General features: G+C 42.6%; 1 protein-coding gene and 1 long non-coding RNA gene across 4 annotated transcripts; one reads left to right on the top strand and one right to left on the bottom strand.

Moving 5' to 3' along the window:
* Positions 1-2,295: 2,295 nt before the first annotated feature.
* Positions 2,296-15,794, top strand: LOC136747643 (lysosomal acid phosphatase-like). 3 transcript variants are annotated; one of them, XM_066700639.1, is made up of 15 exons: positions 2,296-2,625; positions 3,183-3,343; positions 4,090-4,114; positions 5,900-5,965; positions 6,212-6,246; positions 6,494-6,589; positions 6,966-7,052; positions 7,335-7,478; positions 11,050-11,148; positions 11,241-11,330; positions 11,609-11,741; positions 12,015-12,094; positions 12,481-12,587; positions 13,867-14,059; positions 14,251-15,794. In XM_066700639.1, the coding sequence occupies exons 1-14, from the start codon at positions 2,550-2,552 to the stop codon at positions 14,027-14,029; spliced, it is 1,362 nt and encodes a 453-aa protein (XP_066556736.1). In that variant the 5' UTR covers positions 2,296-2,549; the 3' UTR covers positions 14,030-14,059; positions 14,251-15,794. The 3 variants fall into 3 exon arrangements, with proteins under 3 accessions (XP_066556736.1, XP_066556737.1, XP_066556735.1); XM_066700640.1 differs by having other exon boundaries at positions 2,297-2,625; positions 6,215-6,246; positions 13,867-15,794; XM_066700638.1 differs by having other exon boundaries at positions 2,297-2,625; positions 13,867-15,794.
* Positions 15,795-18,577: 2,783 nt separating this feature from the next.
* LOC136747628 (uncharacterized) lies at positions 18,578-20,412 on the bottom strand. The gene is made up of 3 exons (XR_010816534.1): positions 20,308-20,412; positions 19,571-19,674; positions 18,578-18,903 (listed from the first exon to the last, which is right to left on the bottom strand). It is a non-coding gene; the product is annotated as an uncharacterized LOC136747628 (long non-coding RNA).
* Between the last annotated feature and the right edge of the window lie 250 nt (positions 20,413-20,662).

Below are 20,662 nucleotides of genomic sequence, written 5' to 3'. Positions count from 1 at the left end.
GGTTGACAATGGTTTGATCCACTGCCCCTCCCCCCCAGTCCTCAGCAGTGGCCCATGATGCAGGTACAGCGCATGTGTGGGAATCTGACAGAGTCTGTCATTGCTGGCTGACCTCCAGTAAGTAGTTAAAACAAAGGATATGCTAGACATTGCTTTACTTCTACCACTCAATAAAACACATGTATAACCATCACCAATCTTCATTTTCGCTGCAATGAATTACAGGTCTCTATGTTAGCTAGCAGTTGGCTGCCGTTTGCTAGCTCGCTACAGTAACATCAACCAGTGTTTGCAGCTGTATGAATTAGAGTAATTGAGAGAAGCTAGCAATGCAATGTAGTCTTCCTTAGCTGGCAAGGTGACAGTGTTCGTGTCTATTGTCTGAAAGGCACTCAATGCACTTAGCTAACGTGAGCTAAATCCAGTCAGTTGCACCATAGTGAGTTAGTTTTATGTTGGCAGGGTTCACACACACAATAGCTGTTAGAAACCTATTCCATTTATGTGGCGTCGTCAGAGATGGAAACTTTGCTATCGTCAGTTTATTCAGTTTTATCAGCATGCAGCTGTAGTGCTTCGAGTCCCTGTGATAAGGTTAGCGATAAACTGAACTCCAAACTGAGCAGAACTACACTCTCTTCTACCAAGTCTTAAATATCTTTAATGGTCTTGTTGCAAAAGCTAAATTGTCTCTAGGGGACTTTGCAGCAGCTGTGTGCTGATCGATAGCAAAGATTCTAGCAAACACCACAGAAACGGAATTGGTGCTCGCTAGCTCTCCAAATTCAGCTATTGTGTGAAGCCAGCCAATATAAAATGAAAACATAAACTACATTAAAATTACAAAATTGTGTAAATGGTGAACTCAGACAGCTGTCAACCCTTGTCATTGCAATCCGTTTCACATTTTCTAGCTGACTATCTAGCTACCTGGTAGATCGAAGCCCATTATAGAATGATAGAAGATAATAGGTGATAGAAGCCCATCTCCTACTGTAAATAACCTGCTCAGTGTGTGTGTGTGTGTGTGTGTGTGTGTGTGTGTAGCCGGCCAGCCAGGTAGAAAAATGGCAGAAAAAATAAAAAAGACGGACATCAGAGAATTTTTCAGTACAAAGTAAGAACCCTAGTAGCCTAATATCTCAAAGACTAGTTGATAAAATGTTCCTAATAAATGCTAATGGAAATGTACATTTAACATATTACAATGTAGGCTCTGTGTTACAGCACTACTTTTGGTGTCCCCCTCAGGAATTGCTCTTGAGAAAATTTCATGTAATTGTCCCGTCCAAAGTTGATATCAGATTTTCGCCCCTGCCCTGCGCCCACTGCACCAAGACCTTATGTCAGAGAGGGAACCTGCTGGGACACCTCCGCATCCACACGGGCGGGAAGCCCTACAACGGCGAGGCTCTGACCAGAAGGACAGCACCGCCCCACCCAAGGAGCAGTCCGTAGTGTACATGCACGCTATCGAGGCCGTGGCGATGGGGCCCGGCGCTGACGAGAGACAGGTGGTGATCAGAGCCGCTGCCCCGTTCCAGAACAGCGTGGCGTTCGGAGCCGAGCACGTCCTCCACGGGGCGGTGGGCTCCTCGGACGAGCTGGCCCGGACCGCGCACGGCCAGCCCGGGGGCCACATCCAGCTGAACGAGGAGATCATCGAGATGATCATCCAAGACACGCATGACTCCAAGTGCATCATCGTGGCGGAGGAGAAGTCGCACGGCAGCGTGGTGATCCTTCAGGAGGACAAGGGGCTGAGCTCGGTGGCAGAGACTGTGGAGATCGAGACGGGAACGTGAGCGGGGTCTAGGATGTCAGGATTTGTATCATTAATAATATTTTTTTTGCTGGTGTTTTGCTGAAATGGTTATAAAACGTTGGGTCCTCCCCCTCAACAGTCTCTCAATATTTGCACACAAATATTTAGTCAGGCAGGAGCTGCAGGAGAATAAATAAGCATACCTGTTTGGAGCTGCAGTTCTCCGCAAACATTGAGTTTAACCTGTGATGTTCTTCTTTTCTTTTTCAAAAACAAATTACAATTTTGTTGCAAGGTGTTGTCTCCTAACCCCTGAGCAGCTGTGCCAAACTCCCAGCCTCAGGATCCATGGGAATGCTTTTTAAACTTAATTTCTTTTTGGCCCATTCATTACATTAAGATCCAGAAAAACATTACAGTAAAGTCATCAGCCTGGGCTGTAATAATTATATTTCTAAAGTTATATCAAAGGTTTCTAGCAATTCCTTCATACATGTGGTGCTTCAGCATTTATAGTATATAATAGTGAATATGGACTTCACAATTGTAATACACTGCATACGGCTTTAGATAACTGATCAAAGTGCTGTGGTACAGTATGGACATGAGGACCTTAAGGGAAGGGAGGGAGCAGTGGCCCTGACGAGTTGTGACACAGTCTCCTCTCCACTCTGGGTTCAATATTAACCAGGAGATCTTTGATTTGTGTGTGTGTGTTTTTTTTTTTTTTTTGGAGGGGGAGAGATTAGTTTTCTCCTGACTTGTCCTCCAGGCATCAGCAGCAATGGGTGGAATCACAGCAGCTGTATTTCTCATCTTTCTCTTTTCATCTTTAATCCAGATATCTGTCTGTAAAAATGGTAAGAAAAATATTTCCCTCTTCCATAGTCCAATTTATATATATAATTATATCAAGATCGATTTTTGTTATCTGGTTGAAAGTCTGAAAAAAGAATGGGAGAAACATTCAGTAATCAAATTACTTTTTCAACTGCAAGACTACTGTTCTGTTCAATATTGATTGTAAAATTCACAATATTTGTCTCCTACATCTTGCTGATTTAGTGTTTTTTGTTTTTGTTTTTTTAAGCACAAAAAGCAAAAAAAACAAAAATCAGCTTCAATCATGGCACCCAGTCCTGGCTCCTGGACAGACACTTTTGATTCTGAGATTTTGATTTTGAGATTCATCAGGTCAAACCATAATCGCATTTGTCTTTCATTCTCTGTTCACCAACGACACTGTGGCATTCGCAAAACTCAACTTGCTAGAGATTAAGGAACCCAGATAGCCTTGAATCTAACGCCACAAAAAATAAATCTAAGCAGGAACTAACTAAATACATGTGTTGATGTATAATAAAATTTAGAGGGTTTTTTTCTGTGAAAATGTATTTCATGATTGGGTTGCTCTTAGTATTTCTTGACAGCAAAATAGCCTCAACGGTTTTGAACCGTGTGCGCCGCGCAAATTCATTTTTGGAGGAGATGAAGCCAGGGAATCTGGAACGAGAATGTCTGGAGGAGATCTGTGACCACGAGGAAGCCCAGGAGGTCTTTGAGGACGTGGGGAAGACCGTGAGTAGTAGCAGACCATCATCTACAGTATTTCATGGACAGTCAGACTACACCTTCAAACCTTCAAACTCTGTCCATTTCCCTCGGGAGAGTGGTACATAGTGGATCAAACAATATTTTGTGAACGCTTACCTTTCCATAACCATTCTGTATTTTGCAAAAACAAAATTTCAAATCTGTACAAACCAGGGCACTCCTGTAATGATGGAGATACTATCGCATTTGGACAGACTCTCTAAACCAGTGGTCTTAAACTCATTTCCTGGAGGGCCGTGTGTGTGATGCTGGTTTTCATTCTAACCGAGTCCTCGATTACTTAATTGGTCTAATTGTTTAATTAGCTAGACAGATTTAAACACCTATCCAGGCCCTGGGATATTTTATAAGCAACTGTACCATGAATCAAATGCACTTTTAGACCATCAACCGTAAAATGCCTCGCAATATATTTTATAAATATGTGAAATTGACAAATTATGTAACTGAGGACTTGGAACGAAAACCAGCATCACACACGGCCCTCCAGGAACTGAGTTTGAGACCCCTGCTCTAAAGGCAGTCTATTTCATGCTTGACTTTTGAGTCACACCTAGATTTATGTCCAAATGCCATTTTAATCTTTCCCAGCTCTTGTCTGAAATATGTGAAATGTCCCAGTGCTGGACCATTGCCCAGTGTTGGCCACACTGATTTGTGGTTAAGCTTCATTAGCATTTACTCGTCTCTTCTTCTCTTTTCTTATTCAGGAAGTCTTTTGGAAGAGATACGTGGGTAAGGGTTTGTTTAAGTAAAAATGTATGTCATTCTGTAATGAACTCTAAATGCCTGCTATTGAACCTGGTGCAAAGTGCAAATGAGAGGAGCTGGCAACAGTTCTTGTGTTTCTCTTCCTGATATCGCCAATGAATGTCATGTGTAATACTGACTGCCACAACCTGAAATGAATTCTGTAATATACACGTGTCTGTCTGCTGACATTGCTGCTATTGTTACATTATTGATCAGGTGATGATCCTTCCAAGACTATATGAATACGGACTGAATAGGTCATGGTTCATAAGATAATAGGTTGTGTTAAAGGTGTCTCTAATTGTATGAAAGATATCACCTCAAGCAGTTGGGGAAAGAGGAGAGTGCTGGCTGCACAAACTGCAAATAACATATCTTATACAACACAGTAAATTCACCAGTGTTTAATTAACTCCAACAGTGTTAAAATTAACTCTAAAAAAGTGTTTATATAATCCACACTCACCAAGTAAAATTAACACTTTCAACAGAGTTGGCATTTTTACACTGCCTCAGTGAAACGTTATTACATTACATGAAACGTTCTGCTCTCAGGGAGTTAAATAAGCAACTCTTATAAGTGTTTATTTTATTTTATTTAACACTGCACTACTCTCACCAGTGTTAACTCTGTTACTCCATTAAATTGTTAAACCCCTGTTTACTCTGCTTTTATCAATCAAATGATAACTAGCATTACCACAAGATTTGCTTCTATACACTCTGGATGATCAGAAATGTGTGCCAGTGTATAATTGATACTGTGTATTAAAATCTAGCAGTCCTTTGTTAGAGAGAGAAAGAGAAAATATATATTGGTTTACAATGTACTTTTCAGTAAATAAATACCCAGACCCAATCATACACACAATCTGGTCAGACATACACAGTTAATGCTTACAAGCACCACCACAAACCGATAAATAGCCACACATTCTGGTCTGGGCTTGACTCAAAGACTTGAGTTCAAAATTAGGGTAGAAAAATCTGACAACACAAATATAAATACATTGGTGGGTAAAGATACATTTTACCCTCAAACAATAATTAATGTACAATAATTAACATTTATACAATTATTAAGAAAAAAATCTAATAAAATAACTTAGTATAAATCTATGGCAAGCCAAATTGTCATTTAGAGATATCTCAAAATACAATTCAAGATATCTTGAATTGACGTCCTGTTCTATTTCAGATATCTGAAATTGAATTTAAGATATCTCAAATTCAATTTAAAATATCTCAAATTCAATTTAAGATATCTTGAATTGTATTTTGAGATATCTCTAAATGACACTTTGGCTTGCCATATAAACCACACGTGCAGATTAGACACACAAATAGGTTAACAGTGAAAAAGAAAATCTGCATTTTCATTAAATTTACCAATCAACCTTTCTCTCCATGTGAAAATGTTTTGGTCCAGGATCCGCTGGTTCTGACCTACAGAGTTGATCTGTGTTGTGTTTTCATGCTGGTTAAATGTTACAAAACTATTAAAAACAAATGTAAATCATGTGAAATTGCCCCACATTTTATAAATCCTGATGATTCTCTGCACGGGATGACATTGATACACAAGGTAGGAGGTTCAGGAATGTTTGGGAATGCTGCTGTATGATTGGCTGGTTTCTCACATGTGATTTATAATTAACGTTTGAAGGAGTGACCTCTCTCAAAGACCGGACCTTCAGCAGGAGCCATCCTGTGCAGAATGTATTGTGTGTTAACTCTTCCACTTCCATTTATTTTCCTTTTTTCCAGCCTGTAACGCTAATGTAGGAAAACGAACCAAGACGAATATACAGCCACTGAGGAATTGTTTGGACGGTATTTGTGTTTGTTTTTATTATTGCCACTGTAATCAAGAGATTGCACTGCAACTAAATACTCAGATAAAACATTATTGTATTTGATCCTGTAAAACCATTAAATTGTGATAAAGCATAAAGGTATAATAAACCATAATACAAAGCATGGCAAACCTTGACAAAGCAAATGACATGTATGTTAGTCTGTAATCCATAGATTTATATGTTCAAAATATGTCTGTCATGTCCTTCTTTTTACACACAGCAGCTGGGAGAAGCAAGCTGAAATTTGTCACCCTGGTAAGTCAATGTTTAGGTATTTCTACTGAAGAAAAGTCATAGATCTTGACGTCGTAACCAGGACCTCGATGCTGTTGCCAAAGCACTAAGAGGCACCTAAAGCTCTGTTTTATTGCCTGAATGTGTTGCTTTTATTTATACTTATTTTAATATCTATCACACAAGTCAGCCTGTTCTGAAAGAGGTGAATCATGTCATCTGACCGTTTAGTCTCTAACCCAGTTCATTGTCCCTCTTGTGTCACTAGGTGTATCGACACGGTGACCGCTCTCCAATCAAGGCCTACCCCACTGACCCGTACCAGGAGAGCGCCTGGCCGCAGGGCTTCGGTCAGCTCTCAAAGGTACCGTCCTCTTATAGCTGACACAACGCGTCTTCATATCAGAAGGATGTGTAAAACTGCTGCTATAACCTAGTAAATACAACACTGTTGAGCATTGTGCTGTGCAAATCTTTGGAACATCACCTTAGCAGATGATGTGATCTTATTGATCCAAATATCCAGAGCATACCAACGGCTGTATGAGCTTTATTAGTTTTGTAGTAGGTTCTATAAATTAATGGACATGGTGGGTATTAAAATGAACCATGTATAATGGAAGGTGGAATTGTCTTGACCGTGTGCACAAGTTACCAGAGAACCACGAGGTGTCCCGAGCTGCCGTTAACTATTCACTATACATGTTCAGGTCTGTGTGACTTTTCCTAATGTTTTCCAGAAAGGGATGAAGCAGCATTTTGACCTGGGGCAGATGCTTAAGAAACGCTATCATGACTTTCTCAATGAAAGCTACAACCGAAGAGAGGTAAGTGCCTCTTTGAAACAACACTTGTTATTAATGCATGAGGTTGATATTAGACTTGTTCATTCTCTCTCATATAATCTATTCTAGTCTAAAACAAACATGAATGTAATTTTTTACTGTTTAAGTTACACAATATTATTATTCATAGTAAGCAGTATGTCACAATGAATATAATTGCTCAAGCCTAGTTTCATGTTCCTGGAGGAAAACTGGAAGTCCTCCCCATAATGTACAACTTTAAGACCACTGTCTATTACAAACTTTTTTTTGCCCTACCTGTAGATTTTAGTCTACAGCACAGATTATGACAGGACTCTGATGAGTGCACAGGCTAATCTAGCAGGCCTGTATCTGCCTTCGAAAGATCAAATCTTCCATCATGACATCAGGTGGCAGCCCATTCCTGTGCACATTGCACCCAAAAAGGTAATACTGAACTCACTCAATTAAGAGATAAAATATAAGCTTTTGGTTTGAAGGTATTATTGTCCAATGTTTCTACCTCATTACCTCATACCTCATACCTCATTGCTTTGCCGATCGTGTGTGTGTGTGTGTATATACACCGATCAGCCATAGCATTATGACCACCTGCCTAATATTGTGTAGGTCCCCCTTTTGCCGCCAAAACAGCCCTGACCCGTCGAGGCATGGACTCCACTAGACCTCTGAAGGTGTGCTGTGGTATCTGGCACCAAGACGTCAGCAGCAGATCCTTTAAGTCCTGTCCTTTAAGTTGGGAGGTGGGGCCTCCATGGATCGGACTTGTTTGTCCAGCACATCCCACACGTGCTTGATTGGATTGAGATCTGGAGAATTTGGAGGCAACACCTTGAACTCGTGATTCATCATTGTAGGCCCTTTCGGCAGTGGACAGGGGTCAGCATGGGCACCCTGACTGGTCTGCAGCTACGCAGCTCCATACGCAACAAACTGCGATGCACTGTGTGTTCTGACACCTTTCTATCAGAACCAGCATTCACTTTCTCAGCAATTTGAGCTACAGTAGCTCGTCTGTTGGATCGGACCACACGGGCCAGCCTTCGCTCCCCACGTGCATCAATGAGCCTTGGCCGCACATGACCCTGTCGCCGGTTCAGCGCTTTTCCTTCCTTGGACCACTTTTGATAGGTACTGACCACTGCAGACCGGGAACACCCCACAAGAGCTGCAGTTTTGGAGATGCTCTGACCCAGTCGTCTAGCCATCACAATCTGGCCCTTGTCAAAGTGGCTCAGATCCTTACGCTGCCCATTTTTCCTGCTTCTAACACATCAACTTTGAGGACAAAATGTTCACTTGCTGCCTAATATATCCCACTCAGTGACAGGTGCCATGATAACGAGATTATCAGTGTTATTCACTTCACCTGTCAGTGGTCTTAATGTTATTGCTGATTGGTGTACACTCACCTAAAGGATTATTAGGAACACCATACTAATACTGTGTTTGACCCCCTTTCGCCTTCAGAACTGCCTTAATTCTACGTGGCATTGATTCAACAAGGTGCTGAAAGCATTCTTTAGAAATGTTGGCCCATATTGATAGGATAGCATCTTGCAGTTGATGGAGATTTGTGGGATGCACATCCAGGGCACGAAGCTCCCGTTCCACCACATCCCAAAGATGCTCTATTGGGTTGAGATCTGGTGACTGTGGGGGCCAGTTTAGTACAGTGAACTCATTGTCATGTTCAAGAAACCAATTTGAAATGATTCGACCTTTGTGACATGGTGCATTATCCTGCTGGAAGTAGCCATCAGAGGATGGGTACATGGTGGTCATAAAGGGATGGACATGGTCAGAAACAATGCTCAGGTAGGCCGTGGCATTTAAACGATGCCCAATTGGCACTAAGGGGCCTAAAGTGTGCCAAGAAAACATCCCCCACACCATTACACCACCACCACCAGCCTGCACAGTGGTAACAAGGCATGATGGATCCATGTTCTCATTCTGTTTACGCCAAATTCTGACTCTACCATCTGAATGTCTCAACAGAAATCGAGACTCATCAGACCAGGCAACATTTTTCCAGTCTTCAACTGTCCAATTTTGGTGAGCTTGTGCAAATTGTAGCCTCTTTTTCCTATTTGTAGTGGAGATGAGTGGTACCCGGTGGGGTCTTCTGCTGTTGTAGCCCATCCGCCTCAAGGTTGTACGTGTTGTGGCTTCACAAATGCTTTGCTGCATACCTCGGTTGTAACGAGTGGTTATTTCAGTCAAAGTTGCTCTTCTATCTGCTTGAATCAGTCGGCCCATTCTCCTCTGACCTCTAGCATCAACAAGGCATTTTCGCCCACAGGACTGCCGCATACTGGATGTTTTTCCCTTTTCACACCATTCTTTGTAAACCCTAGAAATGGTTGTGTGTGAAAATCCCAGTAACTGAGCAGATTGTGAAATACTCAGACCGGCCCGTCTGGCACCAACAACCATGCCACGCTCAAAATTGCTTAAATCACCTTTCTTTGCCATTCAGACATTCAGTTTGGAGTTCAGGAGATTGTCTTGACCAGGACCACACCCCTAAATGCATTGAAGCAACTGCCATGTGATTGGTTGGTTAGATAATTGCATTAATGAGAAATTGAACAGGTGTTCCTAATAATCCTTTAGGTGAGTGTATATATATATATATATATAGCATGCTTCTCACACTTTATCTATCCCCTACATTTAACAAGTATCTCAGCATATGCACAGGTGACAAATTAAAGGAAAAACCAACATAAAGTGTCTCAGTAAGGTGTTGGGCACCATGAGCCACCAGAACAGCTTCAATGCTCTTGGCTCTGAACTCTACTGGAGGGATGAACACCATTCTTCCAAAAGATATTCCCTCATTTGGGGTTTTGATGACGGTGGTGGAGAGCGCTGTCTAACATGTCGGTCCACAATCTCCCATAGGTGTTCAATTGGGTTGAGATCTGGTGACTGTGATGGCCATAGCATATGATTCACATCATTTTCATACTCATCAGACCATTCAGTGACCCCTCATGCTCTGTGGATGGGGCATTGTCATCCTGGAATAGACACTCCCATCAGGAGAGAAATGTGTCACCATAGGATAAAGGTGATCACTCAGAATAACTTTGTCATGATTTGCAAGTGACCCTTCCCTCTAAGGGGACAAGTGGACCCAAACCATGCCAGGGTAATGCCCCCCACAGCACAACAGAGCCTCCGGACCCCCTCACTGTAGGGGTCCAGCAGTCAGGCCTGTCCCATTCTCTTGGTGTCCCACACATGCCCCCTTGATGAGAATATGGTGAAGGATGACTCATCTGACCAGATCACTTTGTTTCACATCTCTGTAGACCAGTGCCAATGGGTTTTGAACCACTGAACTCTCAAATGTGCATTTGTTTTTATAATGAGGGGTTTATGCACTGCAACTCTAGTATAATATCCCTCTCTGTGTAGTTCTTGACGGGCTCTTCTTGCTGACAGTCTGATCGTGTCCTGCATTGACATTCTCACTCACCTGGGAAAGACTTGCTCTTCTGTTGTTCCTTTCATATCGCAGTAATGCACGAGTATCACGGTCATCGAATGTGTGCTTTCCACCACAGTTTCCAACCCTATTTACTGATGTCTTTCCCATAGATCTAAATGCAGATGTAACTTCAGTCACTGTTCCTATTGAAACACGAGCCAGTTGAGCGTCTGTGTGACTGAAGCTCCTTCCATTCATGCCCCAGTAATGACCCCTCTTTCAAAGTCACTGAGATCCTTTCCTCTTGCCATCTTGATCCAAAATCGAGGTCAGCTGGGCCTGCTCAGCATTTGTATACATGCCACAGATCATGATAGGATGTTAAATGCTTAATTGTATCATGCAGTGCACCTGTTTGGAGGCATCTTCATTCGTTATGTTTCCCCACTCATTTATTCAGGTTTTTCCTTTAATTTGTCACCCGTCTGTATGTCACTGCATGTGAACAATACAAAAGCTCCCTATGGAAATTCAACGCTCTTCCCTTTGTTTCAGCTGCTGTTCTTCCCACTGGCAGGCTGCCCTTTGTTTGAGAACCTGAGAAATGAAACTAAACAAACCGATGAATATTTGAGCGTGGCTAATGATAATGAAGTATGTGCCGGTTTTATCCAATCTTTTTAAGATATTAAAACACTAGCGCTGCTTTTTGGCTCAATTTAACTCTCATTCTTCTTGTGCTTCAGGATTTTCTTAACGAGCTGATGAACTACACTGGAGCAAATAACCTCTCTATTGACAACGTCTGGCAGATCCACGATACTCTCTTCTGTGAAGTGAGCCTTACAGTTGATTCAGTTATTTAGGTGTTAAAGCACTAGGAAGTGACAGTTGTTTTTCCTTCAGGTTCACGGGGATCATTACACTATTTCTCTTCAAGAAAAAGTCGAATTACTGACAGGCAATGCTGCTGCACTGCTACTCATTGTTGCTGGGTTTTACTGTAGGACTAAAAGTTGTCGCTTCATGTAACTTACATTGTTGCTTGGTGTCTGCTAGAGGTATGCGAGGGATTCTCTCTGTGCTTGGGTCATGTGCAGTCTTATTTCTACAGAGGCAACACGGTAAGGAAACACCCGATTGGTTGACTGACGCCATGATGGACAAATTGTCAAAGCTGAGTCAGTTCAGCTACGAACTGCTGTTCAGAGTCTTTGATACAAAGATGAAGTCCCGTCTTCAGGGAGGTGAGAAGACTTGCGTCAAGGTGCCATGTCTATCAGCTCTGGTTGTTTTTGATTCTTCGGAAATAAAGCACCAAAGCATCATTTTCAGTATCGATTGTAACAGACATAAATCATAAGTGTCTCTCGTCAGATTTTTGGCTTTCAGCCCCTACCTCTGGTATGTAGTTGATGTAGCATATTTGACTTGCTTTAATGGGATGTAGGACATTTTTGTTTACAGAAATTAAGCCTTATAGCTGTTCTGTAACTTTCTTATGTTGTTTCCTATTATAGGCTTACTCCTTGGTCATATATTGAAAAATATATCAGACACGGCTGACAATTCTTCTCTGAAGATGTTGGTTTACTCAGCGGTGAGTCCTTCTTGTCGATGGTTCAGTGCTTTACTGCAGTGGGCTCTCTGACCCTGCGTATCTTTGTAGGGAAACGTACAAGTTGTCGGACATTACTCCTATGAGTTATCAGAGCTCCCAGCCCTCCACACACCACTTTTACATTAATGACTATATCTTTAGAGGTATGTAGTTCAATAAGCATCTCTAATAGGGTAGATGTTATAGTTTGCCTGTAATGTATGAATATGCTGGGGCTTTTTGTTTATTGAAATGCCTTTGCTAACTGATTTTGTTAATCAGGGAGGGATACTGGCAGCTAAACTAACCTATGAATGCGCACCACCAACCCCAACCTACATGGCAAACTCATGAGAGTGCTCTCCCCTGCTCTGTTTCCTCCCCAGCACGACACCACGATTGTGGCCCTGCAGTCAGCACTGGACGTTTACCAAAGAAAACCTCCCCCGTACGCCACCTGCCACATTTTTGAGTTGTATGAGGACGATTACGGGTGAGTGTGCCAGTGTCGGCTCCAGGTGTGTGTCTGTCTATGGGTTGCGGTGGCGAGGGTCAACTGTTCACTACACCCTGGATCCCAGGACACACCAGTGCATCGTGTCGCTTCACCTCACCTCAATTCTGAATATGTTTGTCTATGGACAGAGACACACCAGCGTGTCGCATCGCGTCAGATTTCTCCCAGAGCGATTTTTGATGTGGCACTTGAGAGCCACGCGTCTCTGGACCAATGGCAGTCCAATCCCGAGTAATGTGACCACTATGATGTTGTACATTATCGCACAGATGTATTAAGTAGTTTATAATTAGAATCATCATCATCATCACTGGTTTTCATAGTTGGCTATGGCTTTTGTATGCAATGTCTCCTTCATATTAGGAAAGGAAGTTGATCCCTATATAGCCTATAATTAATATAATTAATATATCTCCCATCTCCACAGCCATCCGAGTTTATACGTTGTTTAGCAAACTCTATATATCGCCGATTGGAGATTTGTTTTAACCGGGATGTGGGTCCTGTTCAAAACAGCACACGCATACATAAATATGCACATACAGAAAAAAGCACTTCATTACCCATGTTTAAACACACACAGTACAAATGATTATTAAATGTTCTTTATTTTTAGGACTGTAAAATTACGTATTTTTCTATTACAAATCCAAGCAAGATTACGCTTACTTTTTTACACGGTATGCGGTGAAGAGCATTTGTTCAGTACAAAGAAAACAATTGCCGAGCACCGCTACACCAGTATATTCAGGATCATACAGTGTATCCCTCACTCTTTGCGCTTGCATTTCCTCCCTGATTAGGCAAGGGATTCCCTGACAAAATCTCTTCATCTTCTTCCTCCACCTCCTCTTCATCAGTTGAGGATTCAGTGGAGTTTTCCCAAAACACTTTTAACTGTAAAATATAGTTCTGTAATTGTATTGTTCTTTTGCACAAAATGGGATCTCTGCCTTTTGATGCTTGGGAGACGCGTTGGTGTGACACTGTCCACAGTGCATCAAATCTGAAGCGATGCGCTGCTGTGTCCCAGGCTTCACACTAGAGGTCTGATTTAGAACAACCAACACTTTTCCAGGTGTACCTCAGGTGGCGATTTGAAAATAAATGTCCTTTCTCCTGGACTGCAGCTCCTCAGAGCAACATTGCTCTTCACAGCAGTTGCATCCTGTATCCATATTTGAACACAGATGTATTGAGTTGGGCCATACAGAATCGAGTGACTGGTAGGGGCTTTTTCTGTGGTTGTTTGCAGATTATTGACAGTGGAGATGTTCCATCAAAACAAGACCGGGGGGGAGCTGCTCCCACTGCGTTTGCCAGGCTGCACCCAGGCCTGTCCCCTGGAAGATTTTCTCCGGATCACCCAGCCAGTCATCCCAGTGGACTGGGAAAAGGAGTGCCAGATCCATTATTAGCACCAAGAGCTTAATTTAATTTACAAAAATGTGAGTCTGAGACCTTCACGTCATGTCCCACTACAGCGCTGAGCACCACAGCCCTGCTCCTCACAATTTATCAAAGGTTTAAAATGTTTAAGAATGGAAAAAAAATTATACATATGGATCTGTTATTAGCGTTTCTTTAAATTAAGAATATCATGAATACACACTTTGCCTTGTGCGGCTTCTCGTTCTAGATCTGCAGAGGCCATACGGCAGGAGAAACAGAAACAACGCATTTCACTAAATGTACTTCAGTCGCTGCGGGACAGTCTGTGTGTGTAGGTCCGCCGCACTCCCTTCTCCGCAGCCCCCCATTGCTGCTCCCCCGCTCACCTCTTTGTCATCTATCCCCAGCAGGAGCACCCTCCCTATGTTGTCCCCCGTTACCACCACCCCGCTGCTTAATGACACGTCGACACTGCAGTACCAGAAACTGGGATAGGGGTAGGGCAGACAGATGGAGGGGAAAAAAACATATTAATTGTGCATTTTGACTTTGATATATGGTATTGATTAAACATGGAGTCACTTTGGAGAACTAGACTAACACCTCTCCCCCCATTATCAAGAACGATCTTATGACACATACATACACTCATATATACTGCACTAAATGGTCATGAGGTTTGGACAGACCACGTCTTGCTTTTCATGGCCGTTACCACTTTAACATTGTCTTGGCAAAGGAGAATCAGTTGTAAGCTCTTGAAACACTACTCTTCCCTGACCTTTGTGCCGAAACACGAGTCCAGCTCACAGCTCAGCATGACATTTATCGAATGATCGTGGAGCATCTCTCATAAAGGCACGGAGCTGCAATATCATGAAAACCAGACCTTTTCTACGATTGCCAAAGTACGCCCGACAATGTAGAGATGTGGAATTATAGGGATGTGCTTAGATTACCAAAGCATAAATCATACTCTAACTCCACATCGTGCTTCTGAGAGCTTGTTGCAGGGATGACAATGATCCAACAAAAATCTCACGCTGAGCTGATTTCAGGAATCACACATCAAAGTGCCTCCACTGAACTTCCAAAATACTTTCTTACTTAACACAACAACTTCGCAGAGTTGCCAAAATTACATGCCTGTGTATTTTCCAGTGAATTGCATTTTGCATGTTGTCAATTTTTTGAATGAAATATTCTCCAATAATAAATTAACCACACACACACACACACACACACACACACAGATATGGGTAACCCCCTCCCCACACACATACAAACGTTCTTAAGGTCTGCCTTTCTTTTACCAAACATTATGGTGTTCATGGCCACAGGCTGGTGCTGTCGACAGTATCTGAGCCGGACCGCCAGCAAAGTCGTGTAGAGTGAGCCTGCCGTCACCGGACGCCGTGTAGACTTTGGACGAGTCAGTGGGACTGAAATTGATGCCCCCAATAAAATGTCCGGCTCCATTCTGCAACAGACACAGGCACGCCGGCTGAAAGGGCCACATCGGGACCAGGATGCATTGCACATCGCTTGATATAATGGACCCCAAACGCACAGCACAAGCGAACAGAGACACTAACTCGCGAGGTCGCCATCCCCGACAAACCCCAAGTGGAACATCCATCAGCGCATTCTGTACAGACAACAGGGACACAGCCTTCGTTTTTGTTTTGTCTTCTCGGTTATGATTAATTTATCCCCCCCCCCCATTTTGTCAATTAACATCATGGGCTGAACCACATGCAGGTGAAACGATTAAAGAAGTCCATGAATGTGTATAGATATGATTGTTATTCTTCAATATAAGTTACAAGATGTGACCTTGTTGTTTGGCAGGAGTTAGCCAATGAAGTGCACACAGTCAATCAGAAATGCACTCAGCCTCTCATTGGGTCTCAGTGTGTCGATGTTCGTCTGTGACCCACAGATCTACAGAGAGATGCATCCACCTTTGCGTCGTTATTATGAAAAACTATATGGAATCGGTTTCTATTTCGGTGTGGATTGAGATACAACAACAACAACTAAAACCCTTTGACAGCGAGCTAATTACTGAAAGGGATAAACCTCTTAATGCTGTATTCTTGTAACTGAAAATCCCCTCTTCTAGGGGAATCTTACTGTGACTAGACTACACTGACGATGAAGACTCTTAACTGTTAAAGACGACAACATTAAACAGAGACAGGAAACCAGATTGTTTTTTCATCAAAACACAAATTGGGACTAAACATTATTATTTTTCAAAACCCGCAGACAGATATTTTGACACTAAAAGATTTTTTAAACCTTATAAAAGTTTTACTGTTTTTTACAATACCATAGTACTGCCAGATTTAAGACATTAAGTAGCCAATTACCATTGTCATGCATTGTGCAGGTATTTGTAATTTGCCTCGAGAAGGACTGGAAGCAAACAACTGAATCTCCATTTAAAAAAACCTACAGCTGCCCTGATTATTCTGTTTCATGAGTTTCATATGTTTGAACTTGAGAAGTGCCACTATTGTCTACACTACCGGTCATAAGTTTAAGAACACACAGTTTTTATAGAAATGTAAGCAGTTCAAGTCCAGTGAATAACCTGCAATGGTACAAAGGTAAGTGATAAACTGCCAGAGGTTGAAAAAAGAAGTTCAGGTTACCAAAAACTGAAAAATAATGTACATTCCTTTGAAGCATTATTTGGCAATGTTACCGCAGCTCCTGTGCATAGAAGTGACACTGTATTCCTACAATGCACACATCGTTTGAAAGCTGATTCTCTTGACTCCCAGCGTGTTTCATTCTCAAACACATCCGATTCACAGTGTCCGTGTCGCCGCTGCCATTCAGAGCCCGAGGGGGAAACGCGCAGTCTGCTCAGGGGGGTCTCATTCAGACGGCCACAGAGCACTCCGTTTCGGATTTAGGCTTGTTTTGTTCAGAACAACCCAACGATGAATCCAGTTTATATTATTTGATGTTCTTTCATACACAGAGAAGTTCAGACCCAATTCTGTAAAGTCATTGTGTATTAGTACACTTGTAAACAGTTTTCCATCTTGACGTTTTGAGCTCTCTACAGGTGTGTGTTGCTTCTACCAAAACGTGGATGCTCTTGTTTTGATCTTGTTCCACAATATGTTATACTTGTCAATATTTTCTGAGATTTTGTATCCCCCACCCCCCCATTTCAGAATGCAAAATTGAGGTGTTAAAAAACTTTTGACCAGTAGTGTATATAGGCATTTTTGGGTAATAACTGTTACTTTATATGGATGATATTATTGTGAATAACAATTATATTCCTTTCTTTCCTCCTGCCAATTGAGCCTTTTTGTATTTATTAAAATATGCAGAGGTTTCTTTCTTACTTCGATAGTTCAGTGCTGGCAAAGACCTTAACAGTGCTCCCACTGAGATCCTGTAAGCAGGTGGTGCCTCCAACAGATGATGTAAACAGCTCACTGGGATTGAAAGGGTTAAACTTCATGTCTGTGATAGAGCCCCCAGCTCCCATCTAGACAAACAAAACCACAGGGTCACATGTCAGAACAGTCCACATTTCGTTTCCTCCCTCTGGGTTTAAGTGGCTTCCTTTCAACTCTTAAGGAATTCATGGCTGATAATCAATGAAGAAATACAGCTGTACAGACGGAGAGAGAAAGAGGGGAGAGAGAGGCTGGAGAAGAGGAGGAGATGAGGAAGAACAACCCTTCCTCCCAGACGAGAACAAACGCACGACTGGACTCGTCAGACAAGCCGCTGCGGGTCAGCCCCCCGTGACGATGCTCACCCCATGTATGAAACACGTTTGCTTTAACAGCTCGTGGTCCCACAGGACAATGTCCCCGCCCTAAAATAAAACACCACCACCACTCCAGGCAGGTCACCCTGCGGTCAAACGGGCTGGCCGTGTGGAAGAGCTTGTAGGAGCTCAAGGAGCGCAAGAAGGGCTTCTGCAGACACTGGAAAGAGAGAGAGGAGGCGAGACCCAGGAGAGTTTCACTACAGAGCTCTGTCCAGAAACATGCAGGGCATTGTTTTTCAGTATTTACATGTGTACTGCGTTCAAACCAGGAGCTTCCTGCTCATGACTGATATCCTTAATGATTCTGTACACAGTAGTACTAAAGGACCATGTAAAAAAGCAGCAACGTGGCCAGACTAGTGGATAGCCTTCATTATCAAATACAGGCTTAACCGTGAGATTTGGGGAAATTGGCAGCTATACCTGGCGCATCTGTGAATGGATGGTCTGACCCAGTGAGGTTTTATAAATAAGCTGCACGACCTCTGTGTGGCTGACTTCCGCAACCCCACACGATCTACACTGTTCGGGAGAGCGGATGTTGTAGCTGCTGGAGGGGGTTGGGGGAGAGAAAAGCATGGTGGAGGGGACAAGAGCGCCTGGACGTGCAGGAGCTCAGGTCGTCATAGTCGCCTGCTAGGGCTGACACGATTAAGCAAATTATTGTCACTAAAAATAAAATCATTAAGAGTGGTATATAGTGCTCAATTAAACTGACCCCCCCCCCCCCCCCACCTTATTAACAAAGAAAAAAAATCAGGAGGCATTATAAGTTTTAGTATTTTACTATATTTAGCTCATACAGAAGTTGTATTATTTAGCTCAGTCATAAGTTTAATCTGAGTTGTCATTAGCTCCACCCGTCTTGACAACCCTACTGACATCTGTCCACATCTGTGCACAGCCGGGTCACCGCGCCGGCCGCTCGTACCGTCTCTCTTCCTCCTGAGCTTCTTGCAGAGCGGCTCGGGTCCCGGGGGCCCCTCGGCTGACGTCACTTTGGCCCGTCTGGATCCGGGGGGCTGCGGCTCCTTCCTCTTCACCACGGCTTCACCCGACTGAACACTGTCGCATCAAACAGCGGGGTTGTATCTGAAAGTGTTGCGAGGACGTCTAACATCAGTGCAGTCAGTGCGGATTATTATTCCTCAAAAAAGCCCAACTGTCGCCGAAATAAACAAGAATGCAACCGATGAAACACACAACACACCAAAGCCACGCGTTTAGGCATTTTCACACGCGTTTAAGAGTCGGGTGACAGAAATGATGCCGTCAATCATCCCACCAGCAGGCAAGGACAGTGACTCTGAACACAGCTGCTCTTCTGTTCCTTCTATCCATGCGCAATAAAAACCACACACACACAATTATACATACATCAGCACAGGCTGAAATAAATACAGGGACGTTATCTATTTAGGTATGTATGTATTTCTTTCTCTCTGTGTATGTATTATTCGTGTATGTGTGTCTGTATTCTTTTCTCTGTGTATGTATTATTTTTATTTTGGCTCCATAAACTCGCAATTAAGCCTGGGAAAGAAATGGCTTTGAATGGACCACGGAGGGTTAAAAAGCACCCGATAGCAACGCCAGTGAATCAACGAGAACACAGTGAAGAACTGGGTTGTGTAAATGAGTCATTGGCTCAGCCTGCTTTCTGCCCTTTGCGTGCCTACAGTCGTGTCATACAACTTCGCGTACAATGCAATACATTAAAAGGCTTAACATTTAGTAAGTTAATGCATATATCACCTACATCCCCTGTGTGCGCTTTGCTGTATCCTCGATCTCCCTCGATATAGTGTTGAATCGGTTTTCACTCCTTCATCTCATCCCTCCTTCTTCCACACGTGGCTGGAGCTGTTGTGATGACGTCAGAGACATGGGGGTTTATAACTTTGTATTCCTTTGTAAGTAAACATTTAGTCCAACAGATGGCAGTAATATACCGTCTCTGGATTGTGTGCGAGGGATTCAGGGTCAATTATAGTAATAAATACTAAATTAAATATATGGACTGTCAAATGCGTGAATTAGGCTATAGATGCATAATAAATATTTTGTAATATGTTTTACAAATACAATGTTTTATTTTATGGAATGTCTTTTACTTATTTTAATGAGATCAGACTTTTATTTTTAAGTTTTTTACACTTATATTTCACTGTATATAAATTGATCAATTCCATTGACACTTTATAATAATGATATACAACTATTTGTGTCTTGTGCCATTATACTTTTAAGGGTCGGTAAAGCTTTACCATTATCCTGTTGCATGTAAAAACAAAATAATAAAAGAACGGCTGGTTCCACAAATCCAGATTAGGAGTAGTTTTAATTTAGAGTAGTGCAAGATTCGATACATGTAAATTATATTCAATTAATTATGTAAACTGGTATTTTTTACATTATTCACCAGTAAATAATCTATATTATATTATCACCTACAGATAAGAACCTTGTATCGTTCAAGTCATACTTTCTTCTCACCACACATGAGAAGGTATCCAATTCAAATTGTGCAGATGCAATGTCCCGCCCGCAGCTCCAGACCTCTCACCTCTGGCAGGACAACATCAAATCACAGAAACAAAGCAAACACATTCACCCTCGCCTGGGAGACGCTCACGCCAGGGACGTGGCCATTGCTGACCATTAGTCGAGTTTGGCGCAAAAAGCCCGACCCGGACCCGAGGATCCCTGGCAGTGCTTCCCTCAGCGCCGAAAGGGTTAACGTCTTTAATTGGCTCAGGGGCTGGAGCCGCCAGATCCAATTACAGCGCCGAAGACCCCCCCGCCCGGAGAGGCTGCCTGCCGCCTGCCTGCCTGCGGAAAACAAGGGGCA

The sequence above is a fragment of the Amia ocellicauda genome, chromosome 4, assembly GCF_036373705.1.
Source record: "Amia ocellicauda isolate fAmiCal2 chromosome 4, fAmiCal2.hap1, whole genome shotgun sequence".
Taxonomy (NCBI): Eukaryota; Metazoa; Chordata; class Actinopteri; order Amiiformes; family Amiidae; genus Amia; species Amia ocellicauda.
The sequence above is the reverse complement of the archived record's forward strand: the minus strand, read 5'-3'. Positions and strand labels throughout refer to the sequence as shown.